Source organism: Ostrinia nubilalis, chromosome 13 (genome assembly GCF_963855985.1).
Source record: "Ostrinia nubilalis chromosome 13, ilOstNubi1.1, whole genome shotgun sequence".
NCBI lineage: Eukaryota > Metazoa > Arthropoda > Insecta > Lepidoptera > Crambidae > Ostrinia > Ostrinia nubilalis.
Window position 1 is genome coordinate 2,520,726 of NC_087100.1, and position 14,694 is coordinate 2,535,419.

The 14,694-nt window shown below is 35.3% G+C and overlaps 1 protein-coding gene across 1 annotated transcript in view; it reads left to right on the forward strand.

Moving 5' to 3' along the window:
* The first annotated feature begins 322 nt into the window (after positions 1-322).
* Positions 323-14,694, forward strand: part of LOC135077405 (tRNA dimethylallyltransferase) — a 329,624-nt gene continuing 315,252 nt past the window's right edge. Inside the window, exon 1 of the mRNA XM_063971940.1 lies at positions 323-489. Within this exon, the coding sequence (XP_063828010.1) occupies positions 349-489 (141 nt within the window). The 5' untranslated portion in view covers positions 323-348. The remainder of the gene's footprint in view (positions 490-14,694) is intronic.

Consider the following 14,694-nt stretch of genomic DNA (forward strand, 5'->3'; position numbering starts at 1 on the left):
GGCATTCTCAGGAAAATACCTACCTTGCTTTCGAAAACCATAATAATTCAAATAAAAGCAAACCTGCAGACAGAGATCTCTTTCTTATAAACAAATATTCTCATCGAAATAATAATTACCTTTAAAAGCTTAGTACAAAAAGTTACTAATAACTTCTGTTAAAAAATGAGGAAAGCGTAGCAGAACATGACTCAATAACAGTTTAAAAAAATATTTTATCTTTTTCGAATCAATTTTTAATGTATGTTTCAAGAAACACGAAATTTCGTAGAACGGAACGCAACACATGAGTGAAGTACTAATGTCAAAATTCAAAACATCAGTGAAGTTCGCGCGTGTGTGGGAACGATGGCCCTCCGATCTGTGATATTATCGTCGCGAATCCCTATGGTTATAATATTAGGTGCAACAGGAACTGGAAAAACTAAGTTGAGTGTTGAATTAGCGAAAAAGTTTTGGACGGAGATCATCAGCGCTGATTCTATGCAGGTAAGTGACTTGTTTTCAAAACATAACCTCAAAATGTAACATTGTTATTTACCGTGTGATTCTTTCAAATTTTTCTTGTTTCTGCTATACCGTTTAAACTGTGTCAGATAATAGTATACATTTTAATCGCAATTTTTTATATCTACTCGGCAATCACCACTTATTTGTATCATAACAGCTGATACAATTCTAACCTACAATAATAATTAGACTTGTATTAATGGATAATGTTTATAATTTACAGCAAAGAAAAATCACGATACAAGTATTAATAACATTCGAAATGAAGAAAAAGTAGTATTTAATTTCGCTAGTTAAGTGTGCAATAAAATATAAATAATCAGGTTGATTGTCAAATTTTTTCTGAATTATTTGTCTGAATTATAAACATAATATTTACAAATCTGTTTAAATTTAATTCTGTAATATTTCCAATCAAACCATGTCCGTCTTATTGGATTTACCTTTCTTGTAGGAGAAGCAACGGATATTCATATAAAGGCTTACAAATATAATATTGTCCAAATAATTAATTATTAATCTGGTTTTGGAAAAGGTAAATAATGTTACTTTTTAAATATTTTGGTCAATGTATTTATAAAAGCCTATACAGATAAGATAACTTGTCAATTTATTTATCAATTAAATATTATCATAATTAAATAATCTGATAATCAATGATCAATTTAATTGATTTGCATCTACATAGTATTTATTTCCTGTTATTATTCTTCTTAAAAATCATAAATATTATAGGACGCTATTTAAAATGTTATTATTCTATTATGAAATTTAATGTTACCAACCAAATGAACTAATGAGGATCAGTACTGTTGTAGAAAATTCAATAAAACTAGTATCTACGTTAATCTTTAAGACATAAGAAAGATATATCTTTTTGAATTATCCAAATCGGACCATTACTTACGAAGATATTAAGTAATAAACATAGGCCGTTTTTGCCGCTAAAAGTCAACGTACGCAGGGCCGCGTGACGTCATTATATCCGAATCGAGCGCAGCCGGCGTACTATTGGGATGGAAAATATTTTTTTCCAGCTAAACCATCAGTTTTAGAAAAAAACTTTTAATAACATTTATTCATCAAAATATAGTAACCTATCGACCAGTAATTTAAGAAAATAAAAATTGAGAAAATTAAGTATCGCTATGTCCAAAAACCACATTTTCATAGGATTCGATGCAATGCGGAGACGCGGTTGGGGTGAGTGTAACTTAAAGATTGTTTGTATTGAACATAATAACACATAATATGATGCTAATACCCAGTTTCTGGCCTGGGGGGGGGGGATAAGTCATACCCACCTTATAGCCTGGGGGGAGGGGCAAGCCTTACCCAGCTTCTGGCCTTGGTGGGAGGGGGGGAGAGGCAAGTCATGCCCAGTTTCTGGCCTGAGGGGGGGTAAGTCATACCCAGCTTCTGGCCGAGGGGGAGTCATACCTAGCTTATGCTTATGGACTGGGGGAAGGGGCTAGCTTTACCCAGCTTCTGGCCTGGGGGAGGGGGGGGGGGTGTCAAGTCATAACCAGTTTCTATGGGCTGGGGGGAGGGGCTAGCCTTACCCAGTTTCTAGCCTGGGGGGAGGGGGGGGGGGGGGGGGGGGTCAAGTCATAACCAGTTTCTATGGGCTGGGGGGAGGGGCTAGCCTTACCCAGTTTCTGGCCTGGGGGGGCGGGTATGTAATACCCAGCTTCTGGCCTGGGGGAGGGGGGGGGGGGGGTCAAGTCATAACCAGTTTCTATGGGCTGGGGGGGGGGGGGGGGTATGTAATACCCAGCTTCTGGCCGAGGGGGAACCCAGCTTATGCTTATGGGCTGGGGGAGGGGCTAGCCTTACCCAGCTTCTGGCCTGGGGGGAGGGGGGGGGGGTGTCATACCCAGCTTCTGCTTATGGCCTGGGGGGAGGGGCAAGCCTTACCCAGCTTCTGGCCTGGGGGGAGAGGGAGGGGTCAAGTCATACCCAGTTTCGGGCCTGAGGGGGGGGGGGGGTAAATCATACCCAACTTCTGGCCGAGGGGGAAGTCATGCCCAGCTTATGACCTGGGGAGAGGAGGGGGGCGGGGAGTCATACCCAGCTTCTAGGCTAAGATTAAATAGGAGGGAGCAGCTGTCCTTTCCTGCAGCAGCTGGTCCGCCCATGGGAACGGCGAAAAGATAGGTAGGTACGTAGGTTTAACTCGGAAAAACTAAATAACAGGTAGGTATTGCGTGTACATCGAAATGATCTGCATAGAAATGTCTTGTAGCCTAGGCAGAGTGTATCTGCCTCAGCTATACCTTATTGTAAGAAGTAAATAAATTAACACTTATACATTTTTATATTTTACTTGGAAGAAGATATGACTCTAACAACACTTATGAACACTTTATTTGAATAAATCGCCAAATATACCACCGCGGAGACCCCAATCGCGTCTCTGCGTTCCATTGAATCGTATGAGCGTATGGATTTTTTGCGTTATTTTTCACAATTTCTATTTTTAAAATTACCTATCGATAGCTTACTTTATTCTGATGAATATATGTCATTACAAGTTTTTCTCTCAAACTGATAGTTTGGCTAGAAAAAAATATTTTCTATCCACGCAGTACGCCGGCAGCGTTCGGATCGGATACAATGACGTCAACGGTCCCGCGCCGGGCGGTCAGTGAACTTTTTTAGTAATTTGGCCATAACTTCGTCAATTTTTGTCGTAGAACAAAAATTTTTGGACTGTGTATTAAGGATTTCTTAGCCCTATAAATCTGCATTCACAGCTAAAAATCGAAATGATCCTCATTGGAACTAAGAGACGCTTAATGCAAGTAAGTTGAAGAAAATGTTTAACACACACATTTTTATAACACAACTCTCTTAAAAGATTGCTGTTGAAACAAATAAAGATTGTGAACAAATTGAATTTCTATATTATAAGTGTAGTATATCGGATCTAGTTCGTACCGTGTGTGATATTTTCAACCGACTTCAAAAAAGGAGGAGGTTCTCAATTCGACCCGTATGTTTTTTTTTTTTTTTTTTTTTTTTTTTTTTTTTTTTCTATGTTTGTTACGCGATAACTCCGCCAATTATGAACCGATTTGAACAAATCTTTTTTCGGCGTATAGGTAATACCTCAAGGGTGGTCCCATTTAAATTGAATAATAAAAAAACAACCCCCAAGGGTGGATAATTGGGGATGAACTTTTTTATACGCAATATCTCCGCCGATTATAAACCAATTTGAACGATTATTTTTTTGTTGAATAGGTATTATCAAAAGGGTGGTTTCATGCGAATGTGAAGAAAATATTTCATCCCCAAGGGTGGAAAATTGGGGATGAACTTTTTTATACGCAATATCTCCGCCGATTATGAACCAATTTTTTTTGGTCTCAGTGTACTGCCTACCTTCAGTGGTAACATCAAGGTAATAATTAGTTAACTAAAAAGCAAGAAATAAGTAAAATTTTATAAAAAAAAATAAAACCGACTCCAAAAAACCTACACTAAAACGTAGAAAAATAATTACTAATTACCTACTTATTTATTAGGACGAATTATTAATATTTATGTAGGTATACCATGATTGATACTTTTGGAGTCGGTGCAGGCAAACTTTACATGTTTCATAATCTTGGCACCGACTCCAGAAGTATCAATCATGGTATACCTACATAAATATTAATAATTCGTCCTAATAAATAAGTAGGTAATTAGTAATTATTTTTCTACGTTTTAGTGTAGGTTTTTTGGAGTCGGTTTTATTTTTTTAACAATATTATGATTAATTTGAAATATGAAACAGTTAGGGGTAATGTACATAATTAAATAATTAATTAAGCAATGCCTACATAGAGTTAAATTGCTGAAAATTAGCCACTGACATTTATTCATATACTTAAAATTAATTTTTAAAAATAAGTATTTCCCAATTGTATTTCATGTCTTAAAATAATAAGCTAACAAAATTACCTTTTTGGAATAACAATATTGTACCTAATTATTATATTATTACCAAATAAATAAATTTTGAATTTTAATAAGTTTTATGATATAAACGTAACTTACTGAAGTCACACAATATGTAACTTGATTGAGTCATAATATTATTATGTAAAATTATGCAAGTTTAGTTCAGTACTTTATTAAAGGGAAATTTTCTCCTTGAAAAATACAATTTACTTGTAATATCATTAAACCGTAGAATATTGTGATTTTCCATAAACCATAGAATCCAACTGCAGTGGAAGTGCATTAATGTTTTGGGTGCAAATGATAACGGACACAACTCGAGCATTTCCTATTGCGCTCAGCGTAAGTCGATCAAAACAATTTTTTACTCCAATAGGCTGGTAGTTGTTGTAGTAATAAATCTCTAAACCAAATTAATGATGAGCAACTTTTTGCTGCAAGATCAATGGACCATTAATAAAGATAAAAATAGAATCGCCCACTCAATTTATTGGTAGGTACATTCATATGTATTCTTTCAAGTTATTAATTTTATTATAGTACGGTCTCAATAAAAAAGTTTGTAATTGGATTTTTTCTTTTTTTTTTTTTTCAGTGACTATACTGAGACTAATAAATGTTATTCTGGTGTTAAAATGTTAACAGTTATTGAAGGTTTTTCGTATTAAATTAAAATAAATATCCTATTATTAAGGTTGAAAAAGTTAAGGAATATCATTTACTACTAGTATTAATTACTTAATATGACAGATTAAAGTCAATGTTTTTTAACTAATCCACATTTATTTAGTTATTTTAGGCTTTTTCCATGGTTCTGCCTGGATGGTTTCTGTTATCTATAGAAAGTCTTTTTAATGCTCTTGTACTTACTTATAGCTTTTATTTCTGTAAAAACAAAATAAATAATACCTACTAATTTTGCTTTGTCTTATTGGAAAATCAGATAAAGTCAAAATCAAAAGTTTTGGTTACCCCACCTAAAAATCGAAGCCTGGACCAGTCTAGAAAGATGCAGCATTAATAAACTGTCTGTATTAGATAGCGTATAGAAATAGCCATACATCTTAATCATAAATCAGCCAGAAATACTCATATTCGCGAAAAAATATCCGGTCACGTCATATCTAAGACTGTGGTACAGACGGCGGCCAGTCAAGGTGAACATTGTACCCCTTATGTAGTTGTGTTAAGAGTTATTTAGCAACCAATAATGTATGTCTGATGTGTACCTACATGCAACATTCGACATACGTCACGACTCACGAGTCGAATTTGATGCGAGTGCAACGACCCGGGACCTTGAGTACGAGACACCTGTACAGCCAAAATCCAAGGTCCTTCCATGCGCAATGATCATGAACATAGTTTCAGCTTTATTCGCACTTCAGTTGAATTTAAAACTATATTCAACTAAGTAGGTATTAAGAGCCATTTCACAAAAATATTCCGCGCGAATTTAGGTAAAAGCTGTCAACGCAACGTCAAAAGAGTAAAAAGAACGCTGAAATGGACAAAAAAATCTTGAGCCGTGACCGTATTAAGACTTGATTTAAGTTATTAATTTTAAGGTAGAATGAGGTATTCAAACTTGATAAATTAATTTAAATTTTTAATAGAGTTTAATAAGTCTTTTATATTTCGATTCATAATGAAACACGAATAGGTATAATATGTAAAATATATATTAAGTACAAAATAAAGACAGTCACATAGTGAAAAAAAAAATCTGCCCCCTTACAGCTCCATCATCGGGCCCTGGATACGAAATATTCGTCAAGGCGAATCACACAAGCCCAAACTCCATAGGGTTCTATTGTTTTGTTACGGAGGTGGCCATTGCATCTCCTCCAGATCCATTATCAGACAGAGCTAAGAAATAAATAAATAAATATTATTATAAGTAAACAAATAACTAAAATAATTCATCTTATTATCTTACTTCTTACTAGTCTTACTGATATTATAAATACGAAAGTTTGTGTGGATGTCTGGATGTTTGTAACACTTTCACGCAAAAACTACTGAACAGATTTTGATGAAACTTTACAGTACAGTACAGCAGTAGATACTAGGCAGTTTGTGTTCAACTATCACTCGGGTCGGAAGTTCCTATCGCAAGACCTTTGGTTCACTCAGTTCCGATACGACTCTAGTGCTGTGAGTAATTATTTTCATGAATACACTGAGTTTATTAATTTCTACGAGTGGATTTCATTTTGCCTGAGACCTACGCCATGAACCCTGAACCAAAAGACCCTGTCGCCAGCGACAGCGACGCTCATCTATCCCTGGCATCGACCAGAATAACAATGTATAGGCTACAATTTATGACGATCTGTGACAAACTAAATTTCAAGCGGGTGAAGCCGCGGGCAATACTACATATTTCATACTAGCTTTTTGCCCGCGACTTCTTCTGCGATGAAGTGGAAAATGGTTCTAACAGAATTAAAATATTTTAAGAAAATTAATTTTGTTAAAATAAATGATTATATTTTTTTATATAAAATCTACAAATTATTATGTTTAAATATTTGAATACTTACAAAATTATGAGATCTTTCTAAAACAAAACTAAAACACTACACCTGCCGCAGATTTCTTTGTAAACAATCTTCAGGTGCTAAAATCACCAGGTTATTGTGTGCGCATACTCTGGAGTATTCCACATACAACTGGTCGTCGGAGAAGCATAGATTTCCATTAAGTCTACTCCCGCTACCATATGGAACTCCGCTAAAACTCGTGAGGGCGCCAACACTTGCTTTTTATCGAAAATTAGTATGAGCAGCTGCCCGCGGTTGCCCGTTGCAGGCTCTATGCAACCACACTATTTTAAACCGTGGCCGCGTGGTCCCTAAGCATGAGATGGGAAACTGCACTCTCTTGAATTCTCTTGAATTTGATGGTGTTAGGGGAATCCTAGGAATGAATACAGACTTTCCAATGGAATCTCCTCATCAATATTGCGAAATTGCGAGTTGCAATGCAATGTTACGTTTTCACTTGTAATTTTTTTTTGTAATCTGACCTTGATTTTTCAAACACGTGACAAAATAAAAAAAAAATTAAATCAAAAGTACTAAGGAATATTTCATTGATATCAACTTAGAAACAAGCACAGCACACAGAAAATAAAGGGAAATGTGACAAGGGACAAATTGGAACATATTGCTTGTGAAAGCAATGATGACAGTAGCCGTCTGTCGGCCGTTTGGTGTAGTGGTTCAGAACGGACTACTATGCCGAGAGGTCCCGGGTTCGATTCCCGGCCGGGCAGAAATTGAAATGATGAATTTTAATTTCTGTGACGGGTCTGGGTGTTACTATGTATAATATGTATGTATTTAAAAAAAAAGTATATAAGTAGTATATCCGTTCAGCTAGCACCCATACCATAACACAAGCATATGAATTGCTTACTTTGGGGCTAGATGGCGCTGTGTGAGATTGTCCAAAGATATTTATTTATTTATTTAGTAGCGACGTCATAATGTAAACAGTTTATAATGCTTGCATAGTACCTACTAAAGATTATTCGAACGTTGAATACTGACACCGCAGTGGATAATGAGCACATAATTTGATTTCTTTGTGTGTGTGAATTTCTAATACGACACTGAGTTTCGAACTCAGCGCATTACTTAGCATCTCTCTATATTTCTATGGAACCAAGTTATCTCCAAAATAACATTCCACACCTTTTTAACATAGTCAGTCAGGTAATAATTTTAATAAAATACGAAGCACGTCATCTATCAATAGGATATATGTATATTTTAGAAGTTAATAAATTATGCATAAAATATAAACACTAGAAGTTTAGTTAAATCGTAGAATTTCTGAAAAACAAGTACTAAAATCGTACTGAAAAAAAATTATTAATATGTTATCTAATTTATTTATTAAACGTGGAATTTTATCAAAGATTTTGTACTAAAGTTTTTGAAAATATTTTATAGCCTACATAGAAAAAAATTAGGATTCTAAATCGTGAAAGAATTATTTTTCGGAGCCTATTGCCTCCAAACAAACAAACAAACAATTAAATCTTTCCTCTTTTATTAGTATAGATTTAACAACAAAACTTCCCCCTCGAAACAAAACGCTTCTTTTTCTTCTTCACGAAATAAAACTCAAAGCGGATAAATAAATAAACAAATCTTTGAACAATTTCACAGCGCCATCTAGTCCAAAAGTAGGCAACCAATATGCTTATGTTAAGGGTGCTAGCATAATGGATATACTTTTTTATAATTTATTTATTAAATTAAATACATGGTACCTACATATTATACATAGTTACACCCAGATCCGTCAAAGAAATTAAAATTCATCATTTCAATTTCTGCTCGGCCGGCCGACTCGAAACAGCCTCTCGGCATAGTATCAAATGTATTTGGTCGCCGTACAAATCACCGCTTTACGACACGAACGCACGTAAACGTCACGGCGGGAAAAATGACACAGGTCCTGCCTTGACGGGCGCTCGCGCCATACTAATCGATGTCGGCTTGCGCATTGTAATTTATACTGATATTCACATCAATATTTTGACAAAGTTGTTACTAATATTTAAACAATAACTGTAGAAATCAATTCTACAATGAATATTCTTTATTTTGGGATACTTTTGTTCCAGTTATTGCTGTGTTTTTAAACCAAAAACCACGATCAAAATGTGACGTTAATCTTCAAATTTGGCAAATTATTTTTAGATTTTACTCAATAATGGTAATGAAATTCAAGAATCTATTTCATTAATGGACTACAAGAATATATGTCCGATGATTACTATATATTTTTAAGCTTATTATATGAGCATAAATAATAGATACAGGACTTTGAAAATGAGTCTGCGGCAATTTTTCCGTAAAATGGTTGTGGGAGATGGGGCACTGTGAATTAAGCAAAAGAGTTTTAGTAAATCCGTTTCATTAATGGTCAACACTAAGGATTGACCTATCTTTCGCAGTTATTAAATAATCTCTGGGTGTTGCTTAAGATAGTAATTCATGCTTCCAAAATCTTAGAAATTCGCACGAAAATGTAAAATGGCTCTTAAGAAAGGACAATGGGCAAAATGGTACCCGGCTCCAATAGATATGTGTCTAGTATCGTTTGAAAGGTCTTACCAAGATGAACAACTTTTACTATGACCACCAGCCTCAGATCTGGTTGTGTACGAAGATATACATACTTTTTTGCAGAATGGTACCCGGCTCCAATAGTTATGTTTGTAGTGTCATTTGAAAGGTCTTACCAAGACGAACAACATTTACTATGGCCACCAGCCTCAGATCTGGTTGCGTTCGAAGATAAAGATACTTTTTGTGTAACCTAAGTATCATACAGTTAGGGTTGCCAACATTTCATCAGCGAAATATAGTATTTTCCAAAATAAGGTGTAAAAAAATATAGTACATTTAAAAAAAATATAGTATTTTATGGGAAAAACAAAAAAAAAATAGACAAATATACAGGGTGTTTGGCGGAAGGTTACACAAACTTCGTAGGTGTATAGGTAAGGTCATTTTAAGAACACAAGTTCGCCCATTTGACTCTAAGTGAGCTACTTTTTTTTTAATTGATATTTTGGTTTTTGTTAATTTTTTTCCGAAATTTGACCTGAAAACTGCTTAAATTTTTTTTCTCGCGTGTTTTCAGCCGCTTTTATTATTTGACATTAATATTGAATATGTCTTTAGTCAAATAATATAAATTTCAAAACCAGATAATTATTGGATAGCTAGTTACGAGCCGCCAAAGTTTGACAAAAGTACAAACCACGATAAAAAAATCAGCTTGGAATTCGATTTAAAAAAAAATTCATGGTGATAGTGGATTGCCAATGATCTTAAAAACATCTCTAGCTTCTCTTCTTTCTAATGATATATCACATGTAGTAATTAGATATTGAAATTCGTCAAATATTCAAAGTTTAGGGAAGAAAATGGAACAATAATACAAAAGTTATCCATACAAAGTAGATTTTGAATTTTTTTAAACTTTTTTTTTCATGATGTGATTATTATTTTTAAATTGATTTTGAAATAAAACATACAAAAAAAGTAATGAAAATCAGTATAGCAGAAAATATAACAATGTTGGAAGAAGCTTTGTATGGATAACTTTTGTATTATTGTTCCATCCCAACTAATATTATAAATGCGAAAGTAACTCTGTCTGTCTGTCTGTCTGTTACGCTTTCCCGCTTAAACCTCGCAACCGATTTTGATGAAATTTGGCATAGAGATAGTTTGAGTCCCGGGAAAGAACATAGGATAGTTTTTATCCCGGTTTTTGAAACAGGGACGCGCGCGATAAAGTTTTTCTGTGACAGACAAAATTCCACGCGGGCGAAGCCGCGGGCGGAAAGCTAGTTTTCTTCCATAAACTTCGAATTTTTGACGAATTTCAATATCTAATAACTACATGTGACATATCATTGGAAAGAAGAGAAGCTAGAGATGTTTTTGAGATCATTGGCAATCCACTATCACCATTAATTTTTTTTTTAATCTAATCCTAAGTTGAATTTTTTATCGTAGTTTCTACTTTTGTTAAACTTTAGCGGCTCGTAACTATCTATCCTATCATTATCTGGATCTGAAATTTATTTTATTTGACTAAAGACATATTCGATATTAATATTAAATAATAAAAGCGGTTTGAAACACGCGAGAAAAAAAAAATAAGCAGTTTTTAGGTTAAATTTCGGAAAAAATTAAATGAAAACAAAAATATCAATTAAAAAAAAAGTAGCCCACTTAGGGTCAAATGGGCGAACTTGTATTCTTAAAATGACCTTACCTATACACCCACGAAGTTTGTCTAACCTTCCGCCAAACACCCTGTATATTTGTTATCTATTTATTTTTATAAAAACTATATTTTTTTGCACTTCTTGCGCAGTGTAACAGTTTTTTGTTTAAAATAAAAGTGTCATAATTATGCTTTGTCACATTCAATTTTTAAATTAATATAAATCAAAAGCTCATTTTTTATTAATGACTACTTCTGTTTCTTTCTTTTCGCCACTTCGAATTCATAACCGAAAATATCCTTACTGTGAATGCCGAAGTGGCGGGAATAGAGAGCAGGAATGAAATTACTTTAAATAAATTTGGTAAGTCATTTTTAGTATTTTTAAAAATATGCTGACATTTTTGGCCTGTAGTTTTGTCAGTAAAGTCACTACAGTCTTACTTTAGCAAATATTTCATTCAATATCGTTATTTCAGAGTATAGGTCGTCCATTTTGATACTCAATTTTTCTTGTAAACTAATTGAAAACGATTCTGCCGATAACTAAAGCAGACCAAAATATCGTTTGACGACGTTAAAATTAACGTTGTCAATTTGACATTGACAAGTTCGTTACGCAAGCGTTCGGATACACGCTATCGCCTATCGGGTATGTTCACGGACCTCATCAAAGGAAATGGTACGTGCTCAATAGGTTATATGACTTAGCCATCTTAACAGTTAAAAGTTACTTTAAAGGCGCGTTCTTATTTTTTTTAATGAAGGATTTGTTTGTTAGATTTGTCGGTGTTGAAAATATAGTATTTTTGCGTACTATATATTTTTTCAACAGTATATAGTACGCAGACCCGAAATATAGTACAATACTATATATTATAGTACGGTTGGCAACCCTACATACAGTATGAAGGGGGACGCGCTCGGGGCAGGGCACCGACGAGATGGTCGGACGCGGTGAGGAAGACAGTGGGCGGGAGTTTGCACCGTGCGGTCCACACAGCTTATGACCGCAGTCTGTGGAGGAACACTATCTGTGGTCGCGATCCTCATCAGTGAGGGACCGAGGAAGAAGAAGAAGAAGTATCATACGTGTCCATCGTATGTTACTTAGGTTATGCGAGGCAGGAAGGGTTTACTGCTCCAGCATCCTTCCTTAACTCTATAATTAATTATTGATGGGGATAATTGTGAAATAAATATTTTTATTTAAAAAAGTACAACCCCCTTATTAATAAAAAGTTACACCTAGGAAGAACCATGGATTAAAATGACATTTCCATACCAAATGACAATTTAAGCCAGAGTTCAACTAGGGTGTAACTTTTATTAATAAAGGGGTTAAAGTTTTATTACTTCTTAAGGGTTTTATTATGGGTTGCTAAAGCGAATAAACCCACAAGACCCAATAAGTCCACCCACAAGATGGACCGACGACCTCATAAAGGTAGCGGGAAGGCGCTGGATGCAGGCCGCCATCAACCGGCCATTGTGGAAATCATTGGGGGAGGCCTATGTTCAACTGGACGTCCTATGGCTAAAATGATCATGATGATGATGATGAAAGCGAATAAAGGGCTAATAGCTTGGGTAGTACATCGTAGGTATAATCCTTTCCTTTTCAATGCTTCTTTTAGTTACATTAATAGATTGTAGTCATAATACATACTCGTATACATGGATGATTGTGTTATACTTTCATTATAATACTTAGTGGAATTACTGCTTTCAAAACGTGAATTAGAACTGGCCCCATAGCAGACATTTTCCTACATCTAAAGGCCTTTTAAAATATATATTGGTTATGGCTATTGGAGCGGGTACCACTTTCCATACATTTGTGCCCATCATCCTTTGTGTTAATAAAGAAATTAAAAGAATGGGTAGGTAAGGTACCTACTAAACCCATAGTTCTCAGACTCGATCGGACTTTGTCATCAATATCCATTTTTCCGTGAAAATCCGCCTAAGTTAAAAAATGGTGGCTGTGGATCTAGTTTGAAAGTAAAAATATTTACTATTCTTATTATTACTTTTCGTGTCTTAGGTATATGACATTCATGGTCCCTAATTCACTAAAACATTTTGTTGTTATCCATCTATCTAAACACCTCGTTCCCCACTGCTGGGTTTTGATCACCTCTCACTCGCCACCGCCACATCTAACGGTCGTCTGTCAATCTTTTCCAGACCAGCCATTCGCAACTAATCGTACTTTCATAGGTATCATGCTTATTCGATCTCTACTTTTATATCTTTAGCTTATCTAGCAGAAGGGAGAAATTCTCTAATTTTTAAGTGACCCTTATGAAAACAAAATTCCTGTTGTAGTAGGTACCATAGGTAACTTAAAAATTCACAAGTAGAAATCCACATTTCACTCCCTTTTCTCAGTTTTTTTTTACAACGATTCTGTAAGGGACTACTGTGTCTGTGTATTTCTATTTTAATTTTGGCGAAAAGACAGATAGTCAATTATTAATACGGATCTTGGAAATTATTAGCTAGGAACCATCACAAACTTTGAAGCCTACAATCAATCAAATAAACCTACCGTAACCAACCATACATGTAGAATGAAACCCACTAAAAATACCGGTATACCATGGTTGTCAGATCTTATCAATCGCCATAAAGGCCCGCCTCATATGGCTCACGTAACTACGAGATACCACCACAGGCACTTACCAGGATATTTGCATACACAGACAAAAAACTATAATCTGTAGCCCCTGGCGGTTCTGCGATTTCACATCAGCTATGAAATTAAGTCACCAAAAAAACTATGATGCCAATAAGAATGGCAGTTCAAATTTCAAATTTCTGATTCAAATAAGAATCATCTCACAAATGCTGGCAGAAAATCAAAAAGTTTTCGAAAAAGAGCTCCGGCAAAGTAAGCGATGTGAAACTTTTACATCAGTTATTTAAGTATGATAAGTCCCCAAAAGGACCAAAATGATTCCAATAAGAATTTTGGAGAATACCGTTCAAATATCAAAGTCCTGATTCGAATAAGAAACGCAGCTACATCAGAATCGCTAGTGCTGGTTGTAAATAAAAAAAAGTTTCACAAAAATAGTTCCGACAACGCAATTTGAAATTAGAAAGAAAGATAAACTGAAGGTCAATGTCAATACCCTGGCGGTGTGGCGAGAACAATCGCAAGCGTAAGAATTTCGCCACCCGCGTTATGATGTCCGAGTTTGTCTACGTTATATAACGCGGCCGCGAGATGCCGGCCAACCTTCGCACAGGTCGCTGCCGTCGCAGTATATGTGTGGTGAGCAGATCAAACGAATTGCTCTTAGCGTATAATGCGATAATGCGCCTAACGATAATGCTGGCTTCTTAATAGATCGTTTCATCCACGAAGAAGCGCCCCACCAATTTTTGGTCGAGGCAAGCGCGGGGTGCGGGGAGTTTGATCCGAGCAATCCGAGCGTCATTATTGTAGTGTGCGTGTGC